Source organism: Talpa europaea, assembly GCF_964194135.1.
Source record: "Talpa europaea genome assembly, chromosome: 11".
Lineage (NCBI taxonomy): Eukaryota > Metazoa > Chordata > Mammalia > Eulipotyphla > Talpidae > Talpa > Talpa europaea.
Window position 1 is genome coordinate 61,598,166 of NC_140078.1, and position 24,289 is coordinate 61,622,454.

The 24,289-nt window shown below is 45.3% G+C and overlaps 1 protein-coding gene across 2 annotated transcripts in view; it reads right to left on the bottom strand.

Annotated features, from left to right (window-relative positions):
• Window positions 1-21,990, bottom strand: part of PTPRG (protein tyrosine phosphatase receptor type G) — a gene marked incomplete at both ends in the record, with an annotated part of 658,283 nt that extends 636,293 nt beyond the window's left edge. For both annotated transcript variants that reach the window (XM_084246972.1, XM_084246971.1), the window contains one exon: window positions 21,906-21,990. In XM_084246972.1, the coding sequence (XP_084103098.1) occupies window positions 21,906-21,990 (85 nt within the window). The remainder of the gene's footprint in view (window positions 1-21,905) is intronic.
• Window positions 21,991-24,289: the final 2,299 nt, after the last annotated feature.

Below are 24,289 nucleotides of genomic sequence, written 5' to 3' on the forward strand. Positions count from 1 at the left end.
TTTACGTTGGCACACTTGCTGTCCAATAATGCCAGAAAAGGAAACGATGGAGCAGAAACATTATAGAAGGCAGCAAAACTCAGGAGGCCACCAGACACTCTGCCCACCTCTGGTCTAAGCAGTAGTTAAAACATAACAGACAGGATTAGGTATGGGCAAAATATATGCCTGGATACACAGCTCTGTGTTCACCTCATCCTCCAGGGCCTCTTACCATTATGGACTCTTTTTATTATTTTTTTTAATTCTGCCTCTAAATGTTGTTCAATTAAGTTTTACTGGTTTCCTTACAGATCCTTAGGATTCTCATTTACAAATAAAATCAAGAAAAACTGTTAAGGCTAAACGTTATCAGCATGTCTCCTCAAGAGATGCTGCCCCTGGCACCAAAATAAAAGGTCCTCCAATTCCTGGAGATAAAAAAATTTAAAGTGAAAAAAAAAAAAAAAAGTTAAGGGCCTCCCTGGTGGCGCAGCAGTTGAGAGCTGGGCTGCGAAGCTGCCCGCAGCTCTGCAGTGCTGGTTTGATCCCCGGCGCCAGCGAGGGTCAAACATGGTGCGCAGACATCTCCTGCCGCCCGCTGCTCCCCTCAGCAGTGTACTTCGGTCCTTCTGCCTGCTCTGCTCCCCGCTCTGGCTCTGGTGAATTCTCTCATCCTCCCGCGCTTCTGACTGTACCCAGTGCTTGTATAAATAAATAAATAAATAAATAAATAAATAAATAAATAAATAAATAAATAAATAAATAAATAAAATTTTTTTTTAAAAAAAAGTTCAAAATGAATTAACTCAAAAACCCAAATGAAGCAAAGGTATCATTATTAAAGGACTATATTTAGCAGGCAAGGGAAACAGCTGCTGTCCCTCTCAACACACCTACTTAGCTACCCTTTTATGTACAGTTAAACTGGCCCTCTGATTAAAAATGACCAAAATCAACCCTTGGTTAAAACTTAGGCAGTAAAAGAATATAATGATAAGATCTTGGACATCTCAAAAAAGTCAATCAACAGACAACTAACCCATCTTCTAAAGGGGCAAGAATGAGAGTAGCCCTGGGGATGCAGGCAGCACAAATTTAGAGAGGTGTCAGTATTGTATCATTTGACTCAAGTCTCCTATTCTAGGACAAAAAGGCACAAGCAGCCTAGCTCAGGTTCTGTACCACCTTCAAGAGGGTGGATATAGACCCTGGATCAGCAGAAGATTCCATCAAGGGCATGGAAGAGGGATCAATACTCAAAGTAGCAAAGACGCTGTTAGCAAAAACTGGTAAAGGGATGCTGGGCAGGCAAAATCAAGAGGGGTATAATAACAATAATAGCCACATCCTTGCCTGAGACCAGTGCCTTTCTCATATTCTCATTTAATTTTTATATCAGCTCTATGAGATGGCAATCATTACCCTATCTTAGTGGTGGGGAGACTGGGGACCAAGGACATAGCTGGTCCATGATAAAGGAGAGACGCTGCAGTGTCAGTTTACAAGACCACTGTGAGAATGTCACTCAGACTTTTCCTGTGCTGTTTTATAGCGTCTACAGATAACAAAATAATCAAGCCCAAATGCTCCAGCCTGGCATTCAAGGGCCAGTCAACACATCCAACATTGGCTCCCATGCCTCTCAAATCTCTGCAGTGTCCATCTGCAAGTTGACAGTCACTCATGGCTTTATGCCATGAGGAGGCAGCTATGCTACAAGATGGACATGGGCCCAAGTCCAGAGCTGCCTAACTTTGCCCTTGAAGTAAGTCCATTCATTCACTGGTCAACCACCTAAAGAGGCTCATTGCTGCCTCTCTGCTCACTAGTTCCTCCTAACTACAGTGTGCATTTAAAATGCCAGTCAGGGTTTCAAAGGTTTATAAAGCACCTATTCCCAAGGAAATATCTTTATCGTTATCCTATTGCTCTTGAATACTTAAGGTTCTGAATCAGCATTTCAGCATTTTATTATATCTTCAGCCTTATCAGCTGACGATATAGGGAGCTTTATCTTATTTCCCCAATTTACACACATTTTTAGAACCCCAGTAACAGTAAGGAAAGCACTCCATAAAGTTTCCACTAGTATTTGTTTTGGATCCATCACTTTCCTTCCAATAGTGTGTAGGAAGATACCCCTTTGTAAATAAAATAAGATACCCTTTGTAAATAACACCCCAGTGAACCTTTCAGACATTTATTTCTGTATCTGAAGACTAGAAAAGGTAAAGTGCAGAAGTCACCAATTTCACTCAAGTGTGAGGCTGGTCATCCTGCCCTTCCCAGCTTGTTAAACTCAACATCCCCTTCTTGTCCAACAGAGCAGAGGCTCCTGTGGGTTCAAATTACACCACTGCCTAGCTGTTTGCTACCTTGAATCAACTTCCCCTCTCACACAGCTCCCATTCTCTCCCATAGCAGCCCATGGATCTCAGTCCTACCAGGACAGAAATAATGTACTGAAACACACTTGCCACTCTGGTCACTCACAGCTGCTGTAACTTTTATCATTTATATACTGCACTACATGAATATATTATACAGTCAGCATTCCTGGCCAAAAAAAAAAAAAAAAAAAAAATGTAGGCACAGTGACTGCCAAGATAAAGAAGCTACTCTAAGTTCTCCCATTTACTCTTTGCACTTCTTTGCCATTGCTGTCTGCCTCTTACATTTCTGTGGCCACATGCGCTCAAATTGGTAAGCACAAATCTAACATCACAGCAGACAAAAAGCCCCGCAGCTGTGTGCAGCCCACACTCAGAAATGAATCACAGAGTTATTTAACCAAGGGAGAAAAGGACGCTGCAAAGTCTTTCCATGAAAACAAGGGTTTTGGTTGTACAGAGAAAGACAACTGATTTGACCTTCCTGCTCACCGCAGAGCTTTCACACTTACCGCCTGATTAGCTAGTGTCTGGAACTAATTAGCAGGTGTGGCAAGAAAGAAAGAAGAAAACAAACCTTGGCAACTTTCTCTCAGGGAATTGATGACTCTGGATTTGCAACAGCTCCTCCAGGACAGAAGTAACTGAGAGCCCAGTGGGCTGAGTTCATTATTCAAAAAGCGTCCACCTATTTTTAGGCACCCCCACCAAGTAAGAAAAGTTAAAAATTCATCCCCGATTACATGGTTGCTTCTTTGGCTGTAGAGGGTGCCAAAAATATCAGTGACAAACACCTGAATAGCTCAGACCCTGGAGCCTTTGAAAAGTCAGGGGGCAACTGTTTGCTAAGCTCTGGGACTAACACAGCAATGAAGGAAAGACAAACATGTCCTACTTCTCTATGTTGTGAACCAATGCTATCTCAATTTAAAAAGTAATAAGTAGTTATTAATTTATTATAATAAATTATTGATAAATAATAAGTAATTATGACTTTATTAATTTTTAAAAGGATACTACTTTTCTGTAACTACTATTTGTACCAACTAGCACAAAACACACAATACCTTGCAAACGTGTCCTCTGCAGACAAAAGATATAATTATATCCTCTAACCTACCGTAACTCACTGGGAGTTCCTGAAAGGTTTCTGTAGCCAAAAGAAAACAATAAACCGTTAAGTCCTTTTTCTTTTATTCTTGGCCACAGGAATAAAACATGCTTACCCGGGATAGTGTTTTTTTCTCTTACTTGCATTAACACACAAATAATTTTCTGAGTTTAAAATGCACTCTAGGGCCTCCCCGGTGGCGCAGCGGTTGAGCGCTGGGTTGCGAAGCTACCTGCGGCCTCTGCGGCACCGGTTCGATCCCCGGCTGCTCCCCGGCCACCGGAGGAGGGTCCCACATGGCACGCAGACCTCTCCTGCCGCCCGCTGCTCCCCTCAGCAGTGTACTTCGGTCCTTCTGCCTGCTCTGCTCCCTGCTCTGGCTCTGGTGAATTCTCTCACCCTCCCGCGCTTCTGACTGTACCCAGTGCATGTATAAACCAAACAAACAAACAAACAAATAATAAATAAATAAGACATGCCTCTAGAAAATTAAAAAAAAAAAAATGCACTCTAGCATTTCACCAACGCTATGTCAGAATACAAAGACTTGACCCCATTCCATGGATTCCCCGCGGTGGTTAAGTGCAAAAGAATCAAGACATATGTCCGAGTTAGCCTTAGTCTCATTCCTTTGGCCTTTCCATTTTTCAGAACTCAGCTACCAGTCACATAACCAGACTTCAATATTTACATTTTATATGACGTGCAAGCTGGTGAGGTCTGTATGAATAAAAGCACCACGTTATTAGGGTAAACTCACTGACTTTGGTTTCAGAAGTCCAGTTCCTTCACCGTTAAAGGCACCTGATGCTGGGTAGTTTCTTAGCTAAGCAGAACATTATTCACACACTTGGGAAATACAAGGATGAATTTCAGATTAGGTGTGTCCAGCCCCTCACATGAGTTACACCATACATATAACAGATGCTCAGTAAATGGTGGTTTACAATAGCCAAGCCACACCCTAAACAATAGCTACAGGAGTCAGCGTACAATTTCAGATTCCCTCCCTCACTCCTGAAAGACTGGGGCAGAGGGACGCAGTTTTTCCTATATAGAAATCAGGGTTCACGGCAGAAAATATTACAGAGGAGTAAACACACAGACCCAGCATATTAATGGAGAAAAGCAGCTGTCATTAATGGCAGATACAGGTGATCACACCATCCATGAAAATGCATTTGCTTTGAAAACTTCTTGAGTGGGACAAGAAATGTCCAAGTGGACAAAATGGCCTGAAAGATTATTTTCCTTTAAGAGTCACTCTGAAATCTGGTTGTGCAAAGAGAATGAGAAAGTCCTCACAGAACCTCTTATTCCCTTTCCCATGTGACCATGTTACCCTCCCCTGGGACTTCCAGGCAACTTCAAAGTGGGGCCTGAGGACCCACTATTGCCCCTTCAGCACCCTTACTTCAAGACTAACTTGAAACATGCTGTTTACCCCTCATAAAAGTACTTACAACTAAAACTCAGATTCTTATCACCCGCACCAAACAAAGGGTATGTGTCCACCCTGCCAAATGTTCCCTGGGAAGGAAGCATTCCCATCCAGAATTTGAAAAACAATTAACAAGGATGGATTTTCCCAGCCATCCCATTGATTCCCTCCCCAGCATTGGCCACCTTTGCCCAAGTTCTTGGCCAGCCAATGTGCACTAACACATGGGACCCAGATCCAAGCTTCCTGCTAAAAGTGTATTTGTTTGTCTCTCAAATTCTCTCTATTTACTATTCCCAAATTAAGTAGCAGGCTGGTGAGTACAAAATATTTACTCTACTTGGAACAGCCACCCACTTTAACATTCTGCTGGAAAAAGGAACCAAACATGGCAAGTGGGGGTCTGATCATCTCTACATTCTACAGATGCAGAGGCCACCACCCAATCTAGCTCACCGAATTCATGGCTGCTGCCTGGTATCCAGAGCCTGGACTTGGTACGAGCTTGGCTATTAACTTGAAAAGAGAACTTGGTTCTCAATAAAGCAAAAATACACAAAGAGTAAATGCAAGGGTTTGGGATGCTGTTTGAGGAAGGGTTTTACAGTCTTTTCCACCAAGAAGGAAGGAATGAGTGCTGCAAGGATTAGCACCCTCGTGAAGGAGTTTCTGTGGGCAATTTGTAATCTCTTAAGATCTTCGACTTCCTTTTGCCTCTCAAGTTGCGAGCATGAGCTCAAAGAGAATGCTTGAGGTGCTTTATACTATCCTGGGTTTCCTAGGCAGCAGAGGCTGGCATTTTAACAACACACAGGTCTGTTTGCAGCTCTCCACAGGTCCCACAGTACAGGCACCAAGTGGAACCGGGAAGAGGAAAAAAATAAAGCTACGGATGCTGATAAATTCCCACTCAAGAGCAGGTAAAAAAAAAAAAAGATTATTATTTTCAAGGGCTTACTTATTCACCAGGACTGTGTGGAGTGAAGTGCCTTACAGAGTTTACCTCATTTACTCCTTAATCAACCTCCAGAACAAGAACTAGTGCCCCATTTCACAGATGAACAAACAAGCCCACAAACTAAATCGCCCCATCTCCCTAACCCAACAGCCAGCTTGCACTTCTTTGACAGGACGGTGTCTTCCAAAAGGCAACCCTCTCCACCAATGGCAAGTCTTTCTCTTGTACCTATGTTCTGAAGGCAGAGGGATGAGAGAAGAAATCTGACTGTCACTCCGAGGACTACAGCTATATAAAATGTACTACTGGAAGATGAGCTAAGGTGAAAAAACATTCTACACCAGCACTTTCAAGTAAAAACACAATGCAAGCCACAAATGTGTGCCATGTATGTAATTTTAAACTTTATGGTAGTCACATGAAACAGTAAAAAAAGGCAAAGGTGATGTTAATTTTAATGATTGGATATATTGGAGTAAGTGTAGTCTATCATTAAAATTAACATCACCTTTGCCTTCCACTTACTCCAATATATCCAAACTATTGTCATTTCAATAGACCATCAATGTAAAATTTTAATAAGATGTTTTACATACTTTTTTCATGTCTCTGAAATTCAGTGTGTACTTTAAACTTACACCAAATCTCAATTTACTTTTTTTTTAAAGATTTATATATTTATGCATACAAGAGCTGGGGTACAGGCCAGAGAAACAGGGGGGCAGTGAGAGGATCCACCAGAGACAGAGTGGGGAACAGAACAGGCAGACTGACTGAAATACTCTGCTGAGGGGAGCAGTGAGCGAGACAGGAGAGGTCTGCCTCGCCATGTGCAGAAATTTCTCCCTGGCTGGCTGGGGATCGAACTCGTGCTGCAGAGGCTGTGGTGCTTAACCCCTTGCGCCACCAGGGAGGCCCAAATCTCAATTTAGATCAACCTCCTTTGCAATACTCAATGGCCACACATAGCTAGTGGCAACCACATAAAATGCAAAGCTCTATAGACATTTCATAGTGCATAAGCTCAACATTAGAAGAGACCTTTAAGAAAGTTAAATTCATATCCAGGAAGCAAATAAGGGATTACTTGATGTCATCCAAGCACCTCGTATATTACCAAATACCACACATCTATCTGATGTCAATTTCCAAAAGAAGTCCTCCTTTTATCCCTACTCTCCAACTTCCTTATCAAAAGTGATACCAATCACAGGAGCACTCAGATTTTGAGAAACAAGCCAAAGTAACAACGGATTGATTGAGAGTAAATACAAGATACTTTTCCAGAGATAAACAACAAAGGCACAGGATCTAACCAGTTAGTCAGAGTTTTAAAATCTGCTGTTACCAAACCCATACTTAATACTCATTTAAACAGCAGAGAATCCAGAAAGGTGTCACTTTAGAATACAAACAGTCCTATAAAAACCTCAGGGCTTTGAAGAAAGGAAAAATAAGCAACTAATTTTGGATCCATAAACCTCCATTAGTAGAGCTCACCTATTAGAATATGATGTAACCAACATCAAGATATTGGATTTTTTTCACCCTGAATAAATAAATGTGAACCAAGTATGAGCCCAGATCAATTTCACGTAGAAGGAAACCTTTGCACCTGGTACTAGTTATTGCTAACTGCTCTTTCAAGTCAATTTCAAAATAGCTCTATACTTAAAAATTGCCCAAGTAGCAGCAAACCTATTTGCAAGGATATACAAGCCCTTTGGATATACTTCTGTTGATGCTATTTTCTAAGGATGACTAGAGTATTCTAGTGTAATAGCACAGAAATGGCACAAAAGTCCTCTCCCAAGCCACCTCACACAAAGATTCTAAGATCCAAATCAGGCTTTAGCAAGGAAAAACCTCGTGATTGATTAGCAATGTCTGCATGTGCGTCTAAGCCCAATGTTGAAAACTGCAAAATCATATAGGGAACAAGAAGATAAATACACGTGCTGCAAACCTGCACTGTCCAGACCTAGGCATATATAACCTAGTCATATAGAGAATTTCAGTTTTGAGAATACCAAGCATAGCCCTAAATCTATGCTACTAGTTGCAGTAAAGTAGGGCAAATTAAAATCTAATAGTCATCTTTCATAAATCCGTCAATAGACAATGTCTCTGAATATCTACGTGTGCGTTAAATTCATCTAACACCTTCTGCCAGCACAGAAGGAGGCACCACAGCATTCAGAAAGCTAAGTTCAAATTCTATTCTGCCACTTCATTAACTGTGGGGCCTCCACTCTCCTTGAATTCCAGCTCTTCCCCCTCTTTACAGGGTAGCATGGCATTAATTTCAGAGCATATTTATGCAAGCTTTTGTTTCATAAATCCTGAGCAACAGCTATTAAAAGCAGGTCCTGTTTATAATGTCCTGTGTGCCTGATGCCTTTCTGGTGTTTTGCACACAGGATCTCATTTAATCATCACAAGGACTCAGAGGTTGCAACTCTCATAAGCCCCACTTTACAAATGAGAAAACCAATATGGGTAAGTAACTGGTTCAAGTGAATAAAGGACAAAGCTAGGAATCACCAACCTGGGCCAGTTCTTATCTTGACTGACAGATCTGTGCAATCCAAAAACCACACATTTGCCACTGGCCTTTCATCAGAATCCACCTGTCTCAAGTCTCATTTGCTCAAAACCTATATATCTCAAGACTTATAAGTTATTTCCACAAATTCTTCTGTTTATCTGGTCAGCATACTTACATTTCCTGCAGGTTCTCCAGAAATCAATTTTCCCTTCCACTCAGCATGCTGGAATGAAGTCAGAAATCTCAGAAACAGCAACTTTCTCACATCAGTTGAGATGCTTCGATAACTGGAGAAGTTTTTATTTTAAAATGCACACCCTTAAAAAATGTTCAGAAAGAACTCTAATGCCTGAGTTACCCTCCAACTCTCACAAATGAGGTAATTCTAGCAGCTTCCTCACAAACTCACCAATTGAGAAATGAGGGGCTCATGCCTAAATTGTCAAGAGATTTTCCGCACCTTCCACTCATGGTCTTTGCAACATGCAAGCACAAAAAAATGACTAGTTTTAAAAGAGAAAACAACTGGTTGGAAGAATCATCAAACAGGGCAGGTATAGAGTAGCAATGTGCTCTAGAAAACTTAGCCTCTGCCTGAGCACACTGCAGCCACCATGATGCACCAGTCCACATCTGTCTTAGGCAGGGCCATCAGCTACGGTGGTCGACCAAGACCTGTCAAGCAAGTGAAACTAGCCCTGGCAAGTCCATCTCTCAGCCCAACCTACCCAAAGTACACCAGGCAACAGAGCAACATTGATCTTCATACTCCACAGTTCGCTCAAGCAAGCTCTGCTGCCCTCTACGTACCTCATGTCACTATTTCTAGAATAACTGAAGCAGAAACAAGCATGCCGACTCCTCCTGCACCCTAAAGCCAAGATCTTCTGATGCAATGAACTCCAGGTTCACAGAATTTAGCTTAAATTATTCCACAAGAGGAAAAAGGAAAAGGTTTGTGGTCATCAAAACATAACCCTGTTAGGGCCTCCCCGGTGGCGCAGTGGTTGAGGGCTGGGTTGCGAAGCTGCCCGCGGCCCTACGGCACTGGTTCGATCCCCGGCTGCTCCCTGGCCACCGGAGGAGGGTCCCACATGGCGCGCAGACCTCTCCTGCCCCCCGCTGCTCCCCTCAGCAGTGTATTTCGTTAGTCTGCCTGTTCTGCTCCCCACTCTGGCTCTGGTGAATTCTCTCACCCTCCCGCGCTTCTGACTGTACCCAGTGCATCTATAAACAAACAAACAAATAAATAAATATATGCCTCTATATAAAAAATAAATAAAATTTTTAAAAAAAGAAAAGAAAAAACATAACCCTGTTAACAGCCCACTAAACCTCTACTTAGAATTTTTCTTGTTTTCACCAGTAGACACCTTGGTGGCCAGCAACAGAAAGTACAAACTTTGTTTCTTCCCTTTTAAAAGGAGAAAAAACACAATGACAATACAGACATTCTGAATTCTCTCGAGGAGGATGTTATTAAACTTGGCAACCACTGCTCTTAAGAGGACGCAGTGTACAATTTCTGTGACATCAATGTCTTATAAGACACCCTGCACTTTATTTAAAAAGCATCTATTCATTCTTTCAGTCCTCAAGTATGACTACCACTACCTCGATACTTATGTTACAGGAAATGAAAGAAGAAATAAGAGCCTACTCTCAATAAGCAGTCTAATTGGGCACTGAATCATACATGAAGAATTCATGTATATTACATATACATTATATTATGTATCTTATATGTGATCACTTAAAGAACACACGCTGGAATCAGATCTTCCATCTGTCCATGCCAAAAGCTGTCCATGCCAAAAACTACAGTACAAAGGTCAGGTTTTTGTATGTTATTGTTGGAAAGATTAAGATATGTGCTATTTCCCAGCCCAAATGCCCAAAAATAGATGACTGGATCAAGAAGATGTGGTACATATATACCATGGAATATTACTCAGCATTCAAAAAAGATAAACACATGCAATTTGCAGCAACATGGATGGCGCTGGAAGGGATCATGCTCAGCGAAATAAGCCAAAAAGAAAAAGAAAAATAGCGGATGGTCTCACTCATAGCAGGAATCTAGAAAACTTAAATAAGGGACCAGGAAAATGAATAACAATAAGAAAGTGAAAATCAAAATCAACAAAAAACTATGAACCAGAGACACTTTTTGGGGGGTGGGGGGCGGGAGGGGAGGGATTGGGGTCAGAATGGGGGGGGCTGCAATTGTATGGGGAATATAAAAATAAAATTTATTATTTAAAAAAAAAGATATGTGCTATTTCCATCATATATTAGAAATCCATGCTTGAGAGTCATGTAAAAAAATTAGCGGAGCAGGGATATACTGTGTGAAAAAAAATTAAGATGTTTGGCAAGGAACCCACTAAAATGTCATCTCCAATATTAATTTACTCAGATCCTACTATATTGGTTGGTCATTGGTCTTAACTCTCTTATTCCCCTTCCCTCCCCCACATACATCATCCTCTTCTTGGGTAGTATGGTAACAAGACAGTGGCCAACGGAGCTAGTTCTTAAATCAAATGACAAATTTTTTCTTCAAAACACAACTTGTTTTAATTGAAAAATCCAACTGCAATTTAGCTCACCAATAGAAGTTGCCACATTACTATGAAATATCCAAGCAGCAGGCCATTTGCAGAGCCAGAAAGGGATACAACCAGATAGCTGAGTTTCAGCTTTATAGACCAGACTGATAAGAATGAAGTCATTTCACGAACCAACAACGGGTACGCCCACACTAAGTGCATACACACACATGCACACTCACACAACAATCAACCCAGGTAATATAAAACCCCCAAACAAGCAACAACAAAAAATCTGCCCCTCAGGTAGAAATCTAGAAATCCTCTATATGAGGGTGGCAAAAACCTCCAGGGACTAGCTGAGTATTGTAAATAACCGCTACGGGAGAGGTGAGTGCCCCATCTCAGGAGGGCAGCTGCTATTTAATTCCATCTTAGTGTCATTGCCAAGTAAGAAGACAGGTCCTATGCTGCAATACCTTCCAGTTTTTCAAGAGTGACCAAGCTTTGTATGGGAAATTCCTATAAGTTTCCCTTTGCTTTGGTCACTATTGTCCCCTCACCCCCAACCCCAGAACCTAGAACAGTGCTTGGTTCACTGTAGACACTAAGGATATACTTGTCAACGGCATGAATATGATGCCCCAATTTTTTTTAGATTTATTTATTTATTTATACAAGCACTGGGTACAGTCAGAAGTGCGGGGAGAGTGAAAGATTTCGCCAGGGCCAGAGAGGAGAGCAGAACAGGCAGAAGGATCAAAGTACACTGCTGAGGGGAGCAGCGGGCGGCAGGAGAGGTCTGCGTGCCATGTGGGACCCTCCCGGTGGCCGGGGATCGAACCGGCGCTGCAGAGGCTGCGGGCAGCTTCGCAACCCAGCGCTCAACCGCTGCGCCACCAGGGAGGCCCGATGCCCCAATTTTTAATTTAATTTTTTTCTTTTAAATACAGCATGGCAAAGAGAACTGTTATCAAACAGCTGGCCAGATGACACCTGCAGAGCTCCAGCTAACCCAAAATGCTGTCCTTTCTACATTTCTCTTTTCCAGAATCAAAAAGATCCAAGAACTAGCTTTGTGGACTCTTTTGGACAAAGAATCCTGTCTCCATTATCGGAATCATAAATCACATTAGTCTCAACAGTGACACCTAACTTCCCCAGTATGAGCAAACTTCCATTTTTTTGCCAGGAGAATAAGGTTCAAGGTTTTAAAACAAAAAATAGCTTATAGGCATTCCTTTAACCTAGATCCACTTACAACCTTGTTTGCCACTCCCTTGGGATATTCTGTAGCAAGGTTAGGGAGATAATCAAAGGGTTCTTAGACAGCGCCTTAGGAAGCAAAGTCTCAGAGGCAAGCTAACAACAAGCACACCTAGCGCATCACAATACAACATGCACCAGGTATCTAAAGTGCAAGGCGCAGAAAGGCCACAGCCTTTCCCAACTGCTCAGGCTGGAATCAACAATCCCTAATATTCCAGAAGAATTTTTTTTTTTTTTTAAATAACTGTGGTACATGCCAGAGGTATGAGGATTCACCAGAGACAGAATGAGGAACAGAACAGGCAGATAGACCTAAGTACACTGCTGAGGGGAGCAGTGGGCGAGTCAGGAGAGGTCTGTTGTGCCAGGTGGGTAGCTCCCTGGCTGGGGATCGAACTCACACCAGAGGCATGGCCAGCTTCACAACACTGCACTCAACCCCTTGCGCCACAAGGGAGGCCCCTCCAGAAGAATTTTATAAGCCAGTTAGTTAAGGGTAAGGAAAACAACCCCAAAGAAACTGAGGGTCTTGCCCAGATCCCACGGGTTTGGCTAGCTCCCACAGCCAGTGCTTGACTCCAGAGGAAAAATCCAGAACCCAAACAACCTCTTGCCAAGTACAACTCCCTCAGACCTTTTCCTGAAGTCCTGATTCTGAGCCTATAGTCCACACTTGTGGACTGTGGGATACTAATAATACCTCTTTGTTATAACGTAATCACATTCAACACCCCAAATAGAAGTTCTAAAATTATAAATTAAATCATTTAGATCACTCTAAAGAATAAAAAAAAAAACCTCACCACCAACAAACTCACTCTACCCACACTTATTATCAGCTTATTCAAAAGCTAAAGTAATTTGCTAAAAGGTCATCTCTTCAATGTAACCAAATAAAATCTCACACTAATTGTATTACTTCCTTATTTAATTGTAGCCACTACAGGAAGACACCTTTATTTCGCCCAGTGTTTATGGGAAAAGTAGTATGGTGAAATACAAAAGGCTAAATCTGTCTTATAATTGGCCTTACTGTACAATTAGGAAAAACTGCTTCCAGCAAATAATAACTTATCTGAAATTCAAAAGAACCCTAAAACGTTTAGAGATATGTATTATAGCCACCCCAACTTACTACAGGGGTAACCATGCACATATGACAACCTCCCTCAGCTTTAGTTTCCAGATCCTAAAGTGGGGACAGCCATAAATTCTATCCGTAATTTCCAGGCAGGAATAAAGGCATATAAATAGCTCAGTGCCTAGACAGTCGCAAGTACTTACTATTTCCATTTTAAAAATTTAAAAAAAAAAAAAAAAAAACACCCATTGCCCCAGTTAACATCGCTGCAACCAAGAATTTCAACTTTGGCGACTGCCCTTTGTGTGAGGCTGACTGGCCTTTGTGTGAGGCTATGTAAATATGTGAATTCCAGACCCCCCACTCCCACCCAACCCCACTTTCATGAGAGATGTTGGGTAATTTGCCCAAGGCAGCCCTGCTACTACTATGACAAGGCTAGGGCTTAGTGTCTACACTCACTGCACAGAAACACATCTGAAAAGTGTCATTTTTTTAATGAACTCATTTATGAATGTTACTTTGTAACATTTAACCATATAACCATTCCTCAAAAGTATACCCAACAAGACTAATTGACAATTGACTTCACTCTTTGGTAGAAAAATAGTATCATGGACCCAAAAATAAGGCCAGTTGCCCTATTTTCTCACATGGAAGTGTTACATACTCCATGAACTATGCTTTCATTTCTTCTTTTTTAGTTGCTAGATTTCAGCAGCCAACTGTGTCACTTTGCTACAGCCCAAAAATAGCCAAGTCGAGTAGTTTAAAATCACATTTTGTTGTTTGGCCAGAAAACCATCATGCTGATTTCAGTTTGCAAAAAATTGATTAGAGGGCAGGAGCGCTGCATGGTGTGTAGTTCTCTCTTCTATGCTTTGTGGGTCTGAATCCATGAAGATATGGAGACAGAGCCAGGAGTGTGTTCAAGTGTACAATATAAAAGCAGCACCCGGAGACTACTGTTTGCGTCCCATTAGTGTAACAAAATTAAAACCAGGCAGACACATTCTCCTTGGTTACTGGCCATGCAGTCCAGAGGGCCTTACAAGAGGAATGAATTGGCATCCCGGGTAAAGGACCAAGTAATTTTTACAAAGGCTAATACCACACAGGGACCTTGAAGATCCAGAAGGCACCTTTTCAACCTTCAGAAAACATTCTTCTCATTTTAAGCTGGGAAACTGGAGACCTCTTTTGCAATGTAAGAAAGGTACAGGATCTCCTGCTGGATGAAGTACCTTATCCTTCATTGAGACATTCTTATTCTTTAAACCTCAAAATTAATCATCTTACTAAATATACATGGGGTGTCCTCATGCCAATCTTTATTCTTTTTCACCCCCAATAGCAAAGCTAGGTTAAAAAAAAAAAAGCTATCATCCACATTTATGTCTTTTTTAAAGTTTTTGTTTTTACATAGTTGTCCTTTTCAGTTCCATTTTCCTTTTCCCTTATCTGCCCAGATCTCTTAAGTATATAACAAATACAAATTGCTAATTGATAAATTACTAGTTACCATTGTGATATTGCAACTTACAACAAGAAATAAATGTCTGGTTTTCATTCTATTTCTAATGCAGAACTATTAAAACTCTTATTTCCTAAGTGAAGAAAATATACAGGTGTTTTGTTATGTCAATGAAGTGACAGCAGGACTGAAATTAAGGATGAGGGCTGGCTGCAAGGAGAACCAAGCTTGTGACTAGAGGGTTGGAACGGTCAGTTCCAAAATCCTGACCTCAGAATCGGGACGCAAGGCTGAATCAATCACCAATAGCCAATGAATTATTCAGCCATGCTGTGTAATGAAGTCTCCATAAAGACACGAGAGGACAGGGTCAGGAAAGCTTCCAGACTGATGAACACATGAGATTTGGGAAGAGTGGGGCATCTAGAGATGGCAGGGAAGCGCCCCACCCTTTCCTCACACCTGCCCTGTGCATCTCTGTCATCTGGCCATTTCTGAGTTAGATCCTTCTATTAAAAAAAAAAAAAAAAAAAGCAGTAGTCTAGTAAGTAAATGTTGCTCTGAGTTCTGTGAGCCGCTCTAGCAAACTAATAGAATAATCAGTCAGAAGTCCAGATAACAACCAGGACTTACAGCTGGCAGTAGGAAGGTGAAGTTGGAACACCAATCTATACATCAGGTTGGTCAGAGGCACAAGCAAAAACCTGGATTTTGGAATTTAGTAGCCAAACCAGAGAATTATAGGAGGCTAATCTGGTGTCCTTAGGGGAGTGGGGGAGAGGGACGACCCACACAGTGATCAGAATCATAACCAAACCTTAGGAGTCGGGGTACTATCGCAACACCAATTCAGACAGGGATGTGAGAGAAAGACCCAGAAAGGCTATATCACTTGTCAAGTCTCAGCTAGCACAACAAGTAATATGCTTACAGACCATATGCTTACAGACTTCACTATATTCTGTACAGCTTTCCATAGTTACCCTATTAGAAAGGAAATAAAAAACAGTAAGAAGTTCCAGACCTCTAAAAGATTTCTGCTTGCTATCTGCTGATAAAACAGTGTGGCGACACATAAACTGGTTGACAGACACAAAGTTCTCCTTCATTATGAAAGCTCCCCCAGGACACCCCAAGTATAACACTAACACTACCCAAATGAGATGGGGAGAAGCTTCAAAAAAGAAACAGGACACATCTGGAAGCTGGTCAGCTGTCATTCCTCTAATGCAGTCCTCAAAGCACTTCTTAGGTTTTTTTCAAAAGAGTCACATCAAGATAGTCATAAAAACAAACAACCATTAAGCCTGCACAAGGCTGGCAAGTCATATCACGCAGATGACAACTGATCCTTGAACACAAGGGTTGGAGCACTGACCCATGTATAGTCAAATATTCATGCATAAATGTAACTCCCCCAAAACCAAGCAAGCCAGAGAAAAGAAAATAGTATTAAGAAAGTCAGGGCCTCCCCGGTGGCGCAGCGGGTTGAGAGCCACGCTATGAAGCTGTCCACAGCTTCTACAGTGCAGGTTCGATTCCCAGCCGGCCAGGGAGAAACCCACATGGCATGGCAGACCTCTCCTGACTCCCTTGCTGCTCCCCTCAGCAGTGTTTTCCGTCAGTCTGCCTGTTCTGCTCTCCGCCCTGTCTCTGGTGAATTCTCTCACCCTCCCGTGCCTCTGACCTGTACCCCAGTTCTTGTATAAATAAATATTTAAAAAAAAAAAGAGAGAGAAAATAAGTCATAAGGAAAAGAAAATGCACTTACAGTATCGTAAATGTATCGATACAGTAAGTTTATATCATCTGTTTACGAGGAAATCCAATCTAAGTGCACCGACCCTTGCTGTTCAAACCACTGTTGTTCAAGGGTCAACTGTACATATATATTTCCCTGCCAAAACACCAAACGTTTTGCTATTAATGATACCAGGTGAAAAGGCCCCTCCATTTCTAGGTGTCCCCGTTAAGAGTCAACAGCACACAGAGCCCCCTAGCTACTTAAAGCAATTCTGCACAGTCCTCAATCATGAACCTTGCAGTCCTTCTCTTGATACGAACAAATCACAAATTTATGTTATATATCTCAATCACACTTTTCTAAGATGAATCTCATCCACGATACTTCCAGATATATTTTCTAAAGAGACAGTAACAATTCTGTGGGACAAGTTTGAATCAAATTTGAGGACCTGTAGGAAAAAGTGAAGGATAGTTACAAAGGCTTTTAAAACACCCATCTTTTTTTTGGAATCATGTTTCTGGTCACAACACCATGTGATCACAATAAAAAAAAAATAAAAATATTCCATAACGAGTAACTTTTTTTATGCACACATGTGCATTTGATCTTCTAAGTCCACAAAACATGGCCACAATGATGAGTTTGGTACTTTGCAAACAAGATGCTTGCTCCGGTGTCTCAAAGAGGGAACCAGAGGTATCTCAGCTTAAATCACTTGCAAATATTTCCTGAAGGGGCCTAATGCATGTGTCATTCTGAGACAAATTCAGTGACTGCTGCTGAATTCCACAAGCTCTCACTGCCTGCTGGGGGCAGGCTCTTCTCAGAAGAATATTTCTCACTTTCCGGAGCCCCTCGGCAGCAGCCTTAATTTTGCCTACATCAAGCCCATCTGAACTAGCTAGAAGTAGGGACAGGGCACGGTGCCTTGCCTTCCTTAATATTACCAAATATACAGGCCTTTTATTCTGTATAGATACAGCCAAAAATGCAGTTTTGTAATTACCAGCCATCATCTCATAGTGCTCAGCCTGCAACCAAAAGGCACCAAAGGCATCAGGGGAGTGGGGGAATGTCAATCAATCAAGCACTCTGAGATAACTTCAGATACTCTGAATTTCTCTCCTAAGCTTTGATTTATGAACTGTGACTACATGAAAGATGTGCCCCAGGATGAAAAGTGTTCATCATAATTTTTCAAACCTTGTAATTCAGAATGCACACTCATGTTATGTTTTGCCCACTTAGAAATGACAGTTGTCCTGCATGCTGTAAGTAAAATGTTAAATGGAAATTCTGATTAAAAAAAAAATCGCACTATAATAGGAAAGAGAAAGCAATGAAGTACTAGCAACATTTAACTTGTTTTCTTCATCTACATAAGGCTAATCTAAGTCTAAGACTGTCCTTTTGGTCAAGAAGTTTCCAGGAAAATGGAGAAGGTAGTAAGATAGCCGGTCCCTAATAACTATTGCTCGGGGGCATTTAAAATTATCTTACATAAATGGCAAGAAAGTTCATTCCAATTGATGTACTGCTACATAACTGATTACACATTAACTAGGGAGTTTTTCAGAAGAATAGAAAAATTAATCTGAAAGGGTTTTGTTTCTGTTTTGCTAAATTAAGTCATCAGCATTCCCTATCACAGCAATATAATCTTTTTCGTCCATGAAAGCAGGTCCATAATCAAGGGGAGATAGTTCTTTTTCTTATTTCTACTAACCGTTCCTATAACCTTTCTGCCTCTAGCAATAGCTACTTCTCCTATTCCCAAAAGGCCCTGTTATGCCTATTTACATTAATGTTCTAACTTCATCCACTCTGTAATATGAACACCGGAAAGATCAAAGATTTCATTCCATTAGTGTGTCAGAGGGACTGGATTAAAGATTCTTCATTTTCAAACAAGACATTTGAAGGAGGGGACAGCATGATTCCACCTTTCCTTCCTAAGAATAAGACTGCTGACTTACAGCTACTACTTTTGCATTTTCTAATAAAGCCATGCTAGCTGCCCAATAGTACTAAAGCATGTACATGCAAATACACCAAGATGGCTTAAGGGAAATTCTCCAAATATCAATCATGGCTCCTCGGATTCTGACACATCCAAGGTATACAACAAAGCTTATCCATCTGAAGTGTTTCCACTATCAGCCTTCTAGATGTAATGTGATTACGGTACAAAACATCAGAATCAAAGAAAAGGGTTTCACTCTGAGGGAAGAAAAGGAAATCAATAAAAAAAATTTAAGCTTCTGCGGAATAGCTTACGAATGTAAAATACATAAAATGTTAACCCTTGGTAACATTTTATACGCCATAGGAAATAATAAAATTCTCACTGATTAGCAATACATACCAAATGACTAAATGAAGTATGTGTAAGAATGCTTTAAAACAATGAGGTGTAGGGGGAAAGAGAGGGAGGTATAAAAGATGTTAAAGTTGTTAAGGAGGTGCCAGCTGCATTTTTCTATTTTCATAATTTTTTCCATAAAACAGTATTTTTAAAAAAAAGATGTAGGACAAGCGCACACTATGCTCTATATCATGTTTGCCAACATTTCAGGTTTGGAAAGTGGAAACATCACTTGAGAATCCCACACCTGCCATTCCGCTGTTGAGAAACTATAAACCAGTTTCCGATCCGCTGGGAAAAGGCTCGTGCCGGGTCTGTTTCCAAAACCCTCCCAAATTATAGCCACCATGTATTCTAAACAGGAACTGAGAAGGCAAATGCAAGGGAAAGTTGGTGTGATTCTGAAACAAAGTAAGAAGGGATTGTGATTAAAATCTCCCAAGGACTTTAATCCAAAACGAGAAGGATTTCTATTCCTGGGGTTAACCAGCTAAACGCTTCCAAGGTAATGTCAGGAGAAAAGGGTGTCCCAAAGCAAACTCGGGCCTCCCCCCAGTTTCCAGGCGACTAGAAACTCGGGCCGCCTTCGCGCCAAGGGGCATCCACAGTCGAAGAGTGTGGGAACCCAACCTCCTGGCCCCCAACCGCCCTCCCATTGCTGCCCCATCGCAAAGACCCAAACCAGTGAAGGTGGCAGGAGCCCGGAAAGTGGCTCGGGGGCGCCCCCTGAGGTCCAGCGGCGTCCCGGCACCTTCGGAAAAGGGACAGGCTGCGTCTTCCACGACTGTGTCATTTTAACTTCGCTGGATCCCAAATGCTTCTCCAGCGTGTGTACCCTTCTCCAGCGGCCACTTTTCAACCCAAGTCCCTCTGCCCTGAGTTCCACACCATTTCCTTTCCTTTTCCCACACTCGTCTGCTCCCCGGCAAGGGAGCTATTTACCTCGCAGCGTGGGCACTATAAGAAAATGAGGAAGGCGAGAATTGTCCAAGCCCCTGGAAAGCAGTTTCTCTGGCGGTCCTATTTTGGATTTCACGCTTCCTCTGATACCAGGAAAAAGAAAATCACGGCCGTTCCACCTACTGAATACCCTGGTCAAAAAAGACGGCCAAGGTGGAATCCAAAATTCCACTTATTTCGCATGGCTGTTTGCTCTCTTGCTGCCTCCCTGTGCCCCCATTAAAGCCGGGCCCTTAGAATATTCCACCCAGTGTGCACACCTGAGCCCACTAGACCCGCAAGTCCATGGCAAAGAAGAAAGTCTAAAAGAGGCAAGTGATTAATACAAATATTGAGCTTTTAAGGAGTAGAGGGCATTTTAAGGGGGAAAGTTTGGATCGCCCCTACCCCCAGTGGAAGCAGGAGCCTTGTGGGCACCCCCCAGGCCTCAGGGTGAGTGTGGACACACGTCCTTTCCCTCGGCATTTGAGCTGGCTCTCTGGGCTGTGGCAAGAGCTCCGTGCAGATCCGGAGACAGGAGGATGCGCAGAGGGAGAGGGGAAATAACGACGTAAAGCCGGCGCTTTCCCTCTCTGCCCCTCAAGGCCATCCCCGTCCCTGCAAAGGAGACACTCGCCGCCAGTCCCCGAGGGCAGCGAGAGCGCCCGCGCCCAGGGCGCACGACGGAGCCGGGGGACCCGCTGCACCAAAACCGCGCACTCGGTCCGCGGAGGGACATGAGGCTGTGACCAGAGGAGCAGAAACCTCGGGGCACGTTCCTTCTCTTGGTTGAGCTAACCAAGCCACCTCCGGGCGTGCAGGAGCTGGTGGATGAGAGAGCAGAAAAACGGGGTTCTCTGTCTTTAGGAGAGGACGCATTGAAAAGCGAATCCTCCGTCCCTTCTTCCCACCCCTTCCCCGGGCTGGGGGAGAGAACGTGGTGGCCTCTGCCCCCAAAGAGAGGGCCAGACATCTTCGAGGGAGCTAGGAGATGAGGGAATAGAGGGGATGCTGGCCTCTGCCCTCCCGAAGGGGAGAGAAGGCGGGTCAGTTACTGGAGGTTTCAAGTAGAGGGTCGGCGAGTCGCACAGCGCTACGTGCAACGATTTATTATCGTCAGCAATGGCCAGTATCGTTCCTGGCTTAACCTAGCCAGAAAGGAGCCGGTCTGGGTCCGCCAGCAGCGCACAGCCTGCAAAAGGGCAAATAGGAAGGTAGGTAGGGCGCGCGAGACAGGAAGAAAAACGCCTGGGCGCGAACAGCCACCCAGCCGCCGACCCGCCTCCCCTCCCCCCCCGCTCCAGCATTGCTACCCGAGCGGCTCCGAGGAGCAGAGTTGTGGGGTAAAAGGGGTCGCGAGCCGGGGCTCGGAGAACCATGGATCTCGCTGAACTGCCTGATCCCCTGCCCTCCCACCGCGTCCCGGCCCCCACGCCTGGGGAGGTTGTCTCACGCGGGCACCGCAGCGCAGCCCGCGCCTCAGCCCCGCGAGGGGGGCGCTCCGGCCCCCGAGACCAGAACGCAGACTGCTCCTAACCTCCCCCATCCTCCACGGCCAGTCACCGATTTCCATCCCCATCTCACCCCCCGCCCCCCCCCCCACACACCAGCCTCTCCAAAAGGTCTAGAAGCAGCACAGCAAGCCTCTCCTACTTCACTCCCCACCTGGGAGAGCGGCACACCCTGAGCCCCCCAATCCACAGAGGCACCCTCCCAATGGCCCGTGTCCCCAACCGCCCCAGAGCTCTGGCTCTCCGCATCAGATAGGCGGTGCGAGTCCCCTTTTCTCTAGACTCCGGTTCCTCCAGGTCCCCAAGCCCGAGAGCGCAGATCTCTGCGGCCCCTGTTTGCCTCACTCGCCAGCCCCTCCGGCTTCCACCCTCCCCAGCCACTAGCCCCAGCCAGCAGAGCCCGAGAGCGGGACCCCACTCTCCTCCCCGGGCGCCCGGACCCCTCCAACCTCTCCCGGGTCTCCGCGCCCCGGCGACAACTCCGCATGCCCCGCGCGCGCCGGCCAGGGCCGCGTCCCCTCGGCAGCCGGCACTCACCGGGGAAGCACACGACATAATGGAGCACAGAACTGGTGATTTTCAGGAACAAAATCCACCAACACGGTTCCAGTAACCTCCGCATGTCCGAAAACGCACATCGAAAAGAGAAAGGCAGGGGGGGTAAACTTGTTGAATAAGTTCTTGCCTCCGTACGAGCCTCCGCTAAGCCCGGCTCTCCCCCTGCACGCCCGCTCCACGGGCCCCCTCACGCTGCGCGGCCCGAGTCCCCCTGGAATCCGGGAAGACGCCGAGCGCCCCCCGGAAAATCTCAAAAAGTGACCGGGAACGCGGAGCCACGCTGGGGACGATCCTCGGCGCAGAGAGGCTGCTTTCTGTTCAAAAGGCAGCAAGTCGAGCGGGCAGGGCGCGGAGTCGGCGGACGGCTGCGATGCCTGGGGGCCCCGGGCGGGCAGGGACCGCGGGTGGCGGCGACGACCAGCCGAGGATCCCCAACTTGAGTCGGCAGCGCAGCGCCCCGGAGAGCCGGCGGGCGGCGGCTGGGCTGAGCGCGGCGCGGCGCCTCTGGGCTTCAGGCAGGCAGCTCCTTCCAGGGCCCCGGGAAGGAAGGAGGCATGTTTGCGAGCGGAGAAGGGGAGGGGAGAGGCGGGGGGAGCGACGAGCCCCCCAAAATAGAAACCGCCAGAGGAAACGGAGGAAAATACAAAGGATCTCAGAGGGGCGCAGAGGCGAGGGCGCCTTCAGTCCATGCTCCTGAAAGTTGTGGCTCCGGCGCAGGCTGGGGAGGAAAGCGGAGCGCGGGGCTGGAAACTGGCCATGCCTCCATACAGGAAGTAACATGTGAGCATGGATCCTGGCAGAGACTTTAAAGCCAGCGAGCGAGCGAGCGAGCAGGGGGCGCGCGGCGGCGACGCACGAGCAGGGGCGCGCGGGAGTGGCGGGGGCGCGCCGCCGGGACAGCCGGAGGCTGGCGCGCGCGTTCCGCGCTCTTAAAGCAGCCGCGCTCGGCTCCCGCCTCGGAGGGGTCCGCTGCCCGGGGGTTTTGCGCGCTCCCCCGGGTCCTGTGGGAGCTGCTGTGGCAGTTTGGGGACTGGGGACAACTCCAGCGCAGTCTCAGAGAAAGGGAGGCGGCCAGCTGCCTCTGGACCGACCAGCCTTTGCCAGATTCCCATTCTTGGAGCTCTTAAAGATACCGCGCTTTGCGCGGGCTTGGCGGGGTCTCCCCTCGTCCGCGGACTTCACGAATTCGGAACTGGGGCGGGGGCCAGGGAGGCTCAGGTCTGGGGAGAGGAGGGGGCAGCCAGCTGCCTCATTAGGACCAGGGGATTGACTGTTCAGTTCCATTGCCTAGTCAGCGCCGCGGCAGGGCGCGCCCCGCACATTCCCTCCTCGGCGCCCCTAGCCCGGCGCATCCCCCCCGCCCCCCAGCTTGGAAACAAAGCCGAGCGGCCTTTGCACTCGGCTGAGTTGGGATTTAATTTTTTTGCCTTTTCGGGTTTCCATTGGCCAAGTCAACGGAGAGGGGGTGGGGAGAGGGAGGAATAGCCATCCCAAGCTTGCAGAATCCAACCCTTCTGAGCCCCACCACCCTTTTGTAGGTGCCACGAGGAATTGGTGGCAGAGTTTTCCCAACTCGCAACTCCACGGACAGGAAGGTTCCCGCAATCCGGCCTAGTAATGGGGAGGGCGCAGGAAGTGTGCCTGTTATCCCAGGCGGGGTGAAAGCCGCGCCGCGGGGCAGGACCGGTTTCCTGGCAGCTACCCGGGGAGCGGCAGCCTCTTTAGCAATCGAAAAGGCGTCGGGGGTAAATGGGAGGACTGGGCTTATCGGTAATGAGTTTTGTCCCTCGGCTCTGGGTGAGAAGATCTTTATCCGTTAGGCTTCTAAAACACCCGATTTTTTCCCTCTTACGCGGGTACTAAAAGTGGGGGAGGCGGGCTTTTGATTAAACGTGTAATTGAGCCAAGTAATTAGCCATTTGTAATTTTTGACTAATTCTGCCTCTGTTTAAAAGCCATCTTGACATATTTCTAAACATGCCCCTGCTGTTTCAGCCCGCCACCCCGAGTCCCCCACCCACCCAACATCCCGACCGGATGCTCAGTTTTAAATAATATACAGATGTTCGGAGATCCTCCCGCAAGATGTGATTAGGGAAGCAGTTTCACACCCACACTTCCAAAAGAAAAACCTTTGAAAAGTTACGTTTGGGATTACAAACTAATAAAAGCCAGGAAGTTCCCTGCGGGGGCCCGCGCTCTATCTTTAGCAGAACGGGGGTGAACACCCTCCCCAGGGTGGAGAACGAGTCGAGTTTGTTTGCTTTGGAATTTGGTGCTTCCTGGTTTTGTTGGAAACCTGACTTCCCTTTAAATGCTTGCGATGCTGCGTTTTCTTGGGAGTGTTGTATGTAAGGATGTCC